The 12,465-nt window shown below is 42.4% G+C and overlaps 1 protein-coding gene across 3 annotated transcripts in view; it reads right to left on the reverse strand.

Moving 5' to 3' along the window:
* The window catches only part of NELL1 (neural EGFL like 1), a 440,683-nt gene that overhangs the window by 343,985 nt on the left and 84,233 nt on the right, over positions 1-12,465 (reverse strand). For all 3 annotated transcript variants that reach the window (XM_084632341.1, XM_084632342.1, XM_084632340.1), the window contains exon 5: positions 5,302-5,398. In XM_084632341.1, the coding sequence (XP_084488467.1) occupies positions 5,302-5,398 (97 nt within the window). The remainder of the gene's footprint in view (positions 1-5,301; positions 5,399-12,465) is intronic.

The following is a 12,465-nucleotide window of genomic DNA, read 5'->3' on the forward strand; positions in this document are numbered from 1 at the left end:
CCTATCGAAGGCACTAGGCACTCTAACAAAGAATGAACAATACAGTCTGGAAATTATATTTTTAATGTATATAATCATATACATGACAGGTACAGATGAGCTAGTGTGGTCAGGCACAGATGGGAACTTTCCCATTAACTTCAATGGGAGCAGGATTTGCCCAATGTCATTTTTGTAAGAGGAAAAACTTCATTACAGACTGAAGTTCAGCATAATCGGAATTGTTGCAATGCATTTAAACAACCTTGGACTTCCATGCTACTTCACTATAAATGAAGTTTCACTAGATCAGAGTTTTCTATATGGGATATTGAGCGTACAAAAACTCCCACGGGGCCAATCTTAAGGTCCTTTGATGTAAATAAGGACTGAGTAAAAGCTAAGAAAGGACCTCCGGTTTTAGCCTGTGATGTGAGCTGTGGTTGTTCTGCACCTGTCAGGATTTTCCTCCTCAGAAGTGGGTATCACTACATATGGTTTTCATATGAAATATTTACCTAAACACACCCTTAGGCAGACTCCTTCATCTGCATGAAGTCCCAATGAAGTCAGCAGAGTTCCACACTAGTGGAGACAATGCAGGAGCAGAGCCTTAAATATCCATTCCATATGAATTTGATAGAAAAGCACTGGGGTGTTTATAGCTCCTTTCATATTCTATATAATGAACTACTCCATTAATGTTATATGAAAAGGTTGATGCATTCAGGGCCCTCTAACACTTTAACCTTCTGCAATTTAATTCACTTGATTTCATACTGCTATTCTCACTCTTTAAAACCCACTTCTTTCACAAAGCCTTCTTATGGTAAACATATCATTTTCCTGTGCCCGAACTGCTGCCCTCTGTATCATATTTATTCGATTTAGATTATATGGTCTTTGGAGTGGGAACCTTGGCTTTTTATATGTAAAGCACTTTGTGCATGCTTCGTGCTGCCACACAAGTATGTTCTATTCATTTATTTATCAATATATATATTTCCAAAGCTCTTATTCAACATTGTATCTGGGCACTGCACAAGGGTTACATAAATTATTGAAGAGGTGAGGTTTTCAGCATGGTCTGAAGTTAGAAAGGGTAAAATTCTACCTCATCTCCTCAGGGGAGGGTGTTTTAGAGTTTTGGGCCCGCTACCAAAAAGATTCTTCCTCAGGTTCCCTTCAGTTTTGTTTCTTAACCCGACTCCAGTATCATCCCTAGCACACAGAGATGATCTTGCTACTGGCGTACACTGAAGAAACCTGAATGGTCAACAAATGCTATCCTTGTTTTTCAGAAAGAATAATTCATTCACTTCCACTTGTACAGGAAACAAAAACAACATCTTGTCTTTGTTATTAGCTCGCTCCACTGTCTACCTCGAGTCAGTATCCTGGAAGGGGCAGGGCACCTCCTGTGAGATGGTGAGCATCCTTAAATTCCACCGACCTGAATGAGAGTTGAAGTCATTCAGCACTTTGCAGAACTGGGGCATTGGAAGGGCAGAACTCTGAGGTATTGGTACAGGGTAAGTTACATATTGTTAGATGTTCATATAAAGGGCCAAATTCTGATCTCCTTTTATGCTGAGCAGCCCCTCACTCCACCAATAGTCCCACAAACTCAAATGAGACTACTTGTGGAGTAAGAAGTCACTCAGTGTAAATAAGAGGGTCAGAATCTGGCCCATCATGACTTAGATCCTTACATGACACTTCCATAAAAGTGCATGAGGAACAACAGGAGAATCCTCACCCAACACGGACATTAATGATATTCATTTAAGAAAACTTCTCATTTCTTCAAAAGGGGCAGAAGGAGAAGGAGCAAAATAAATAGTAAATTACACCATTAAAATTCTAATATATTTGGAATAACTATGATTAGGCTAAAGCTCATACCCAAATCTTTCACATACAAATACTACCACAGCTACACCACACATACAAAAAATGCTAAGTTCTTTTTTACTGCTCTTATTTCCCTGAAGATCTCTGTTTACGATGAGGAAAATAGTTATATATTTTATGCGTTAAAACATTGAAACAAATTGCTATGAAAAGGGAAGGGAGATCCTACTGAGCGTGAAAATATATGGATGGAGATACGTACGGTTTATAAATTCCAAGCTTTTGCAAGGGGTAACCAAAACAAACAAAATAACCCAAAGACTCCTGAAACTCACAAGCAGGATTTTAAAAATGCAACCAATTACACATTTCTGCCCTGCAGACAGTTAGTAAAATATTCAAGCAAACATAGCAAAGAAAGGCACTTGTCGACTTTCATTATGATCAATAAAAACTGGAAGCTCATTAGCATATCATTAGCTACCCTGCTGTTTCCAAAGTGTCAATGCATAGAAATATTAATTTACAAATGTACAGTATCCCAGAGTTTTTAGACTCTGGCTGTCTGCATAAAAAGAATTAAAGATGGGTGAATCCAATATAATTTACTTTTTTCTATGCAGCTCTAAACATATGTTTACCATCTGTGGAATTATGGGAAGCAGCTGAGGTAAGAAACAACAGCTGTAGAATAAAATCATGCCGTCAATTTCACTTCACAGTGACAGTTCAGCTGTTACAACAAGAAATGAAGTCCAGGTAAGGTGCAATTCTTGGACCTTAACTTAAATATAAAAGCAAAAAAGCGATGGAGGTAGTGCATGCATGCACATATGCATACACACACACACACACACACACACACACACACACAAAAGAGTTAGAGTTGCCACACCAATTACACTATTTAAGCAAACTGCATTTGATATTTTGTTTGGCTCGCTGAAAAAAATCTACGAAGTTGAGAGAGGGGGTGTTCTTCAAAAACTAGTAACTGCAACATACATTTAAATAATGAGTGCTTCAAAAGGAAATTGAACTGATGGTCAACCATCCTGATAATGGAAAGCCATGCCAGTCTCAAGATGATGTAGATAAGCATATCACTATCCTATGGACTATTTTATCAAATGGATGCTGTTTTGATTTGAATGAATCCTTAGACTGTGTTCTGTTATCCAAGATACAAGGTACTTATTATCAGGAGTTTAGCTGTATATCACCCACCAACTGACTAAACTCCACGCTCTTTAATCAGGTTTCAGAGTGGTAGCCGTGTTAGTCTGTATCAGCAAAAAGAACAAGGAGTACTTGTGGCACCTTAGAGGCTAACAAATTTATTTGGGCATAACATTTTCTGGGCTAAAACCCACTTCATCGGATACATGTAGTGGAAAATACAGTAGGAAGATATATATACACACAGAGAACATTAAAAAATTGGTGTTGCCATACCAACTATAAAGAGACTAATCAATTAAAGTGGGCTACAGCAGGAGAAAAAAAAAACTTTTGTAGTGATAATCAGGATGGCTCATTTCCAACAGTTGACAAGAAAGTGTGAGTAACAGTAGGGGAAAATTAGCATGGGGAAATAGTTTTTACTTTGTGTAATGACCCATCCACTCCCAGTCTTTATTCAAGCCTAATTTAATGGTGCCCAGTTGGCAAATTAATTCCAATTCTGCAGTTTCTCGTTGAAGTCTGTTTTTGAAATATTTTTGTTGGAGTATTGTGACTTTTAGGTCTGTAATTGAATGACCAGGGAGGTTGAAGTGTTCTCTGACTGGTTTTTGAATGTTATAATTCTTGATGTATGATTTGTGCCATGGATCCACTGGACACAAAATTAGATGTGACAGTTGGCCAGCTTTAGCTATAACTTTGCTTATGAAGCAGAGTATTAATTTTTAAGTTTTACAACAACTCAGCCTGGACCATAATCCCAGCAAGGCTTGCCAGGGAATAAAGGGAACAGAAGCGAGAAACAAAAAGGGAAATAGGGTTCCCGGGTCTTAGGGCATTTGCCTCCAAGACAACATTAATTGCACCTTCCCTGTGCATTTTTTGGTCTCCATCCCTATATTGGTGTAGTCCATGAGGATGGTTTGAGGTGTCTCACCACCAGAAATGGACTACCAGGCCAGGCCAGCGAGCAGGCATGCTCTCTGTCAGCTACATCAGTGAGGATGACCCACATACTTATTGTCAGTTACCAAAGGAAAATTTTGGAGGGGGAGTTTCAATATCTTCACTCTCCTATGCAAGGAGCATCTCCAACATTCATTTCCAGATCCACTTACTTGTGCATCCCAAAAGCCAGACCTAAGCGCCCTGAACCATTTTCAACTGGTTGTCAGCTTTCCAGGATCCGTGTGTTTGTTATAGGTGAATGGCAGGTAGACCAGTATCTGTCACTATTCAAATATGAGAACATAGTATGCAATGTGCATGGACCTATGGCGGGAGATAGTATAGTATCGCTCCTTACTACCAGCAATTCAAGCTCTGGGTCGCTGACACCTTCAAAGCCATGAAGCACAAACTCATAGACTCATAGATATTCAGGTCAGAAGGGACCATTATGATCATCTAGTCTGACCTCCTGCACAATTGCAGGCCACAGAATCTCACCCACCCACGCCTGCAATAAACCTCTCGCCTATGTCTGAGCTATTGAAGTCCTCAAATCATGGTTTAAAGACTTCAAGGTGCAGAGAATCCTCCAGCAAGTGACATGTGCCCCATGCTACAGAGGAAGGTGATATAGATATATAGTTCATGGATCAAATCCACTGCCCAGAAAATCAGAACTAGTTGATCACCGGTAAGGGATCCCTCTCACATGTACAAAAGAGGTCAAAATGAGGGGAAGTTCACTAAGGAAAGAAGTTAATTCTCCTAGGCCTTTCAGCAGGGCACATGTGCACAATTGCAAATACCTGCACAATTGTGAATAGTGTCAGGCCTATAGAGGGCTTTTACCTGATGGAAGTCAAATGGGACCTAAACTGTGAAGGATGAAAATTATGGAGTCCATCAATAACAGTGTGAGGCTAATCTAGATGTAATAGAGAAGAAGCCCAGCTGCCACTGGTCTATGAATATTAGGAGATGCATCACTTGGTCACCCGGACCATGATAAAAATTATTTTGAAGGTTTTTAAGATAGTTTCAGGAACCCACACAAGAGTCACTATGTTCCACAATCTCATTTCACTCATGGGTGATCCAGGACAATACACTGCAGGAGGATGAGGTATACCCCCTAAGGCACACTGGAATACAATTGGAGTTGAGAGCACAGTCCACACCTTGCAGAATCAGACCCTTTTGTGACAAGTTGGACTGGTTCCTCAGACACCTACAATCCCTACTATAAGTCCTATTAAGGGGGTGGAGGGTTGGGTGTGCAAGGTAATAAAGCTTTGGTTAGTGTCCTACATTTGCTACCGTGTATCTGCTTACCTTAAAAAAACCATGTTTCCTGTTCCGCTGTCCCAGCCATAAACTGCTTCCTGGCATTAGATTCATTTCTGGAGGATCTATGACACGTTCATAAATCCTGTGGAGGGAAATGTCATTAGTTGGAACAAGTCTTTTTTTTTTACCCCCTCTGAAAAAGTCTAATTAAAAAAAAAATCAATGAAAAAAGAAATAATATAAAGTTTGGCTTAAAAAAGTCTATGATTAAACACCCAGATACAGTACCAATTAATTTTTTTTTGCTAAAGTGCAATGAATAATAATAATCCTTGACAGTTTATATAACACCTTTTATTCAGGCTCTCAAAACACTTTAAAATAGTGAGTAAAATATTATCACCATTTTACAACATGGAAAAAACTCAAGCATGGAGAGGTTAAGTGCCAGCAGCAGAGCCAGGAATTCAACAGAAGACTCTGGACTCCCCTTCCCTTTGCTTTGCTTTGCCTGCTAGCTCGAGTGCCACTCTTATACAGCCAGGAGGCACAGACCCTCTGCCTTATATCAGAACAAGTGTGGTACTATAGGGAGGCTAAGAAAGACGATGAAATATACTTCCACTACGCAAACTCATATTGTTCCATAATCATACCAGCAAGCCAGTCAATTGAATAGGCTCTGAACATGTCAAGTTCCTTCACTCGTAATGTATCTGTATGTTTAATAGGAAATGGATTAGGGTTTTTTTTTTCCTTCCTCTCTCCCACCTTAGCATTATAGCTGTAGCTGCTTTAAAATGAATGTGAGCAGTTTCCAATATAAAATACAAGTCAATCAACAACTCACTACACAGTTATCCTTCAATTTACACTTTCACTAATTTTCGAATCTGTTCAAGCTCAGGCTCAACTAATGTCATCATTGATTTTTATTTTCTGAGCTCCAAAATGATCTGAGTTTTGAAGAACTTTAGCAAAAGCACTGCTGAATTTAAATATCAAAAAGTCAATACTTTTGATGCCCAGAAGTCAAAAATGCCCAAAAATAAAGACACATAATCCTCCCACATTTGTTTACCCTGAGAAGGAGAAGAAAACCATTTGCCAGAATAATGGGCGAATAATCTATCTAAAAAGCCACAGAAAGGGAATAAAAAAACTTTATATTTTTCAGAAATAAGAAAATAGTTACACTGAAACTCCACAACTTAAGAACACAAGCAGAGAGTTCAAAAGAGTTCTTCAAATAATTCCGTGAGTTAATTGCTTAAGTTTATGGTAATTACAATCAACCCTAATTCATCACATTTCTTAACATGCTGCAGTACAAAAGAGGCATTCAAAGTTAGAGTCAAAGCTCTGAGATATTTTTGTTTCTGCTAGGTAATTACCTATCTTATCTGTAAAATTCTCATGCTGAGCTATTTTACTTGTTTGGACAGCAAGTAAAACAAGGTGGTAGTCTTCTAAACCATGTTTTGGGAATTATGGGAATTTTGCATGTATTATCTCTATCAATATTTTAAAATGTAAGCATCTCCTTTCTGCTATAAACACATGCAAAATTAAACATCTACTCAAATGCAAAACTGCTTTAAAAGGCTGAACAAGGTACAGTAATTGACATGCTCCTTGAGAAAGCTAGTCAGTGAATTACACAATTACATTAGGCATTTCTCTTTAGATATATAGCACATCTTTATTCATGACTTGGGTTAATAACATCCTCTCTAGAAAGTGTCTAGTCTTTGAAAAATACTAGTCAATATTCCACAAAGAACTCCATTTTCTGTTAGCAGACAAAGCCCCAATATTTTAAACAAAGCAATATGGTGGCTTCTACAACACTACTTAGGAGAGCATATTGGATTTTTATTTACCTGGCCAAGTAACATGCTCTAAAGGGACTCCATGATATCTGCCTTCAATTACAGAAGAAGAATTACATTGCTTCAATGTAAAGCATACAAAGCGACCTGTATTATACTATAGGTCAATAACAGGCTATAAGGAAGACAAATGAGACACAGGTCAAAGTGGTTTATCTTTGGCTTTCCTGAGGATAGAACAAAGGTTTTTGTCCTTTATGGGAGAAAGCTACGATGACCTATCTTCCAGTGTCCTTTCAGAAGGTCCCATTCATATGGTATATATGCTCTGTGACAATGGACTCTTCATTTTTCTCTGTGCATTGTTCTATTCGAATTGCATTTCTGGACCATCTAGCGTCTCCCTCAGGCAACCACTCAGATTAAAAATAAAGGGCTTTGTGCCTACTTCCATGTAGCTTTTGATGTCTAGGAAGATCTTCGTGTGTGTAGGCTGCATGGCAGATATGAAATATATTTTCTCTAGATCTGCCCATTAAATCTATTTATAATTAATGTGCAGGTGTCAACTGTAGAAATTGATCAGTGTGGGCTTAATTTTTACAGAAAGAGTGTTCGGATGCTATCTTATTCACGGATTATGTGAATAAACCTTATCACATATTGCTTAAATCAACGAAACATGAAAAGGCTACTGCAAAGCAGCACACAGCCTATCACTACAACAAAACATAGGCTATATTCTTGGCAAATTAAAAAGATTAAAACTCACATCTGCATTCCTAAAGAAACAGACTATAGCAGACCATGAGGAATATCATACTGCGTACAACACACTGTCAACATGTAAGAATTAAATCTAAGACTAAAACAGCATACAGCCAAAACAAAATAATAATAATGCAAAGCTCCACACGTAGAAAAACTAGATGCCTTTGATGACAGGATATTCACATGAACAAAAACTAAAACTTGTATCAAAAAGAAGCTTTTGTATCAATGAATAAGAAGGAATTGACTGTTCATAATAATATTGTGCACTACTATGGCACTCAATCTGAGGATTTAATGAAGTTAAACCAAAGGACTTTACAAATATTAATGAATGAAGCCTCACAACCCTGTAGATCCCCAGCGAACGGCAGCACAGCAAGGCTAAATGACTTGCCGCGTACATCAGATCTTCTGCCTCCCAGTTTCAGGCCTTAATAACGAGAACACTGCCAGAGTTCTGTAGCACTACCAGCCCTGGTCTACACTAGGACTTTAGGTCGAATTTAGCAGCGTTAAATCGATGTAAACCTGCACCCGTCCACACGATGAAGCCCTTTATTTCGACTTAAAGGGCTCTTAAAAATCAATTTCCTTACTCCACCCTTTACAAGTGGATTAGTGCTTAAATCGGCATTGCCAGGTCGAATTTCGGGTACTGTGGACACAATTTGACGGTATTGGTCTCCGGGAGCTATCCCAGAGTGCTCCATTGTGACCGCTCTGGACAGTGCTCTCAACTCAGATGCACTGGCCAGGTAGACAGGAAAAGAACAGCGAACTTTTGACTCTCACTTCCTGTTTGGCCAGCGTGGCAAGCTGCAGGTGACCATGCAGGGCTCATCAGCAGAGGTGACCATGATGGAGTCCCAGAATCGCAAAAGAGCTCCAGCATGGACTGAACGGGAGGTACGGGATCTGATCGCTGTATGGGGAGAGGAATCCGTGCTATCACAACTCCGTTCCAGTTTTCGAAATGCCAAAACCTTTGTCAAAATCTCCAAGGGCATGAAGGACAGAGGCCATAACAGGGACCCGAAGCAGTGCCGCGTGAAACTTAAGGAGGTGAGGCAAGCCTACCAGAAAACCAGAGAGGCGAACGGCCGCTCCGGGTCAGAGCCCCAAACATGCCGCTTCTATGATGACCTGCATGCCATTTTAGGGGGGGGTCAGCCACATTACACCAGCCGTGTTGTTTGACTCCTTCAACGGAGATGGAGACAACACGGAAGCAGATTTTGGGGACGAAGAAGATGATAATGAGGAGGAGGAGGAGGAGGAAGTGGTGGTGCTGGTGGTGGTTGTAGATAGCTCACAGCAAGCAAGTGGAGAAACCGCTTTTCCCAACAGCCAGGAACTGTTTCTCACCCTGGACCTGGAGCCAGTACCCCCTGAACCCACCCAAGGCTGCCTCCTGGAGCCGGCAGGTGGAGAAGGGACCTCCGGTGAGTGTACCTTTTAAAATACCATACATGGTTTAAAAGCAAGCATGTGAAAGGATTACTTTGCCCTGGCATTTGCGGCTCTCCTGGATGTACTCCCAAAGCCTTTGCAAAAGGTTTCTGGGGAGGGCAGCCTTATTGCGTCCTCCATGGTAGGACACTTTACCACTCCAGGCCAGCAACACGTACTCGGGAATCATTGTACAACAAAGCATTGCAGTGTATGTTTGCTGGCGTTCAAACAACATCCGTTCTTTATCTCTCTGTATTATCCTCAGGAGAGTGAGATATCATTCATGGTCACCTGGTTGAAATAGGGTGCTTTTCTTCAGGGGACACTCAAAGGAGCCCGTTCTTGCTGGGCTGTTTTCCTGTGGCTGAACAGAAATGTTCCCCGCTGTTAGCCACAGGGAACGGGGAGGGTTGAGGGGGTAGCCACGCGGTGGGGGGAGGCAAAATGCGACCTTGTAACGAAAGCACATGTGCTATGTATGTAATGTTAACAGCAAGGTTTACCCTGAAAGAGTGTAGCCACTGTTTTATAAAATGTGTCTTTTTAAATACCGCTGTCCCTTTTTTTTTCTCCACCAGCTGCATGTGTTTCAATGATCACAGGATCTTCTCCTTCCCAGAGGATAGTGAAGATTAGAAAGAAAGAAAACACACTAGTGATGAAATGTTCTCTGAGCTCATACTGTCCTACCACACTGACAGAGCACAGACGAATGCGTGGAGGCAAGTAATATCAGAGTGCAGGAAAGCACAAAATGACCAGGAGGAGAGGTGGCAGGCTGAAGACAGGGCTGAAGCTCAAATGTAGCGGCAGCGTGATGAGAGGAGGCAGGATTCAATGCTGAGGCTGCTGGAGGATCAAACCAGTATGCTCCAGTGTATGGTTGAGCTGCAGCAAAGGCAGCTGGAGCACAGACTGCCACTACAGCCCCTGTGTAACCAACCGCCCTCCTCCCCAAGTTCCATAGCCTCCACACCCAGACACCCAAGAACGCGGTGGGGGGCCATCGGCCAACCAGCCACTCCACCATAAAGGATTGCCCAAAAAAAAGAAGGCTGCCATTCAATAAATTTTGAAGTTGTAAACTGTTAAAGTGCTGTGTGGCATTTTCCTTCCCTCCTCCACCACCCCTCCTGGGCTACCTTGGTAGTCATCCCCCTATTTGTGTGATGAATGAATAAAGAATGCATGAATGTGAAGCAACAATGACTTTATTGCCTCTGCAAGCTGTGATCGAAGGGAGGAGGGGAGGGTGGTTAGCTTGCAGGGAAGTAGAGTGAACCAAGGGGCGGGTGGTTTCATCAAGGAGAAACAAACAGAACTTTCACACCGTAGCCTGGCCAGTCATGAAACTGGTTTTCAAAGCTTCTCTGATGCGTACCGCGCCCTCCTGTGCTCTTCTAACCACCCTGGTGTCTGGCTGCGCGTAACCAGCAGCCAGGAGATTTGCCTCAACCTCCCACCCCGCCAAAACGTCTTCCCCTTACTCTCACAGATATTGTGGAGCACACAGCAAACAGTAATAACAGTGGGAATACTGGTTTCGCTGAGGTCTAAGCGAGTCAGTAAACTGCGCCAGCGCGCCTTTAAACGTACAAATGCACATTCTACCACCATTCTGCCCTTGCTCAGCCTGTAGTTGAACAGCTCCTGACTACTGTCCAGGCTGCCTGTGTACGGCTTCATGAGCCATGGCATTAAGGGGTAGGCTGAGTCCCCAAGGATACATATAGGCATTTCAACGTCCCCAACAGTTATTTTCTGGTCTGGGAATAAAGTCCCTTCCTGCAGCTTTTGAAACAGACCAGAGTTCCTGAAGATGCGAGCGTCATGTACTTTTCCCGGCCATCCCACGTTGATGTTGGTGAAACGTCCCTTGTGATCCACCAGAGCTTGCAGCACTATTGAAAAGTACCCCTTGCGGTTTATGTACTCGCAGGCTTGGTGCTCCGGTGCCAAGATAGGGTTATGGGTTCCGTCTATGGCCCCACCACCGTTAGGGAATCCCATTGCAGCAAAGCCATCCATGATGACCTGCACATTTCCCAGGGTCACTACCCTTGATATCAGCAGATCTTTGTTTGCCTGGGCTACTTGCATCACAGCAGCCCCCACAGTAGATTTGCCCACTCCAAACTGATTCCCAACTGACCGGTAGCTGTCTGGCATTGCAAGCTTCCACAGGGCTATCACCACTCGCTTCTCAACTGTGAGGGCTGCTCTCATCTTGGTATTCATGAGCTTCAGGGAAGGGGAAAGCAAGTCAAAGTTCCATGAAAGTGCCCTTACACATGCAAAAGTTTCACAGCCACTGGGAATCGTACCAGACCTGCAACACTATGTGGTCCCACCAGTCTGTGCTTGTTTCCCAAGCCCAGAATCGGCGTTCCACAGCATGGACCTGCCCCATTAGCACCATGATGCATGCATTGGCAGGGCCCATGCTTTCAGAGAAATCTGTGTCCATGTCCTGATCACTCACGCGACCGCGCTGACGTCTCCTCCTCGCCCGGTATCGCTTTGCCAGGTTCTGGTGCTGCATGTACTGCTGGATAACGTGTGTGGTGTTTAATGTGCTCCTAATTGCCAAAGTGAGCTGAGCGGCCTCCATGCTTGCCTTGGTATAGCGTCCGCAAAGAAAAAAGGCGCGTAACGATTGTCTGCCGTTGCTCTGACGGAGGGAGGGGCGACTGACTACATGGCTTACAGGGTTGGCTTACAGGGAATTAAAATCAACAAAGGGGGTGGCTTTACATCAAGGAGTATTTCAGTCAGGACTTCACGGAGGGTTCTAATAAGAAATGGTGCACCTAAGTAATTGTTCTTATTGTAACAAGCAGGTTGGTCTGGCCTCTGATTGATACAGGGCTAGATTTACCTCGCTGCACTTTCTCGGTGAGTGACTGCAGTGTGACCTATAGGAATGAGTCCCCTAGACAGGGGAGGGGGGGAAGCAAATGAGTACAAAACAAATCTGGTCTATTTCTTGTTTTGATCCACTCCATCTATCTTTTACATCTTTGGCTGGCAGCAGACGGTGCAGAAGGACTGCAAGCCATCCGCATCTCTTGCCTGCCTTGCAGAAGATGGTACAGTACGACTGCTAGCAATCCGTATCGCCTGCCTGCTCACCATAAGATGGTTCAATAGG

Source organism: Lepidochelys olivacea (assembly GCF_965140295.1).
Source record: "Lepidochelys olivacea isolate rLepOli2 genome assembly, chromosome: 6".
Classification (NCBI taxonomy): domain Eukaryota; kingdom Metazoa; phylum Chordata; order Testudines; family Cheloniidae; genus Lepidochelys; species Lepidochelys olivacea.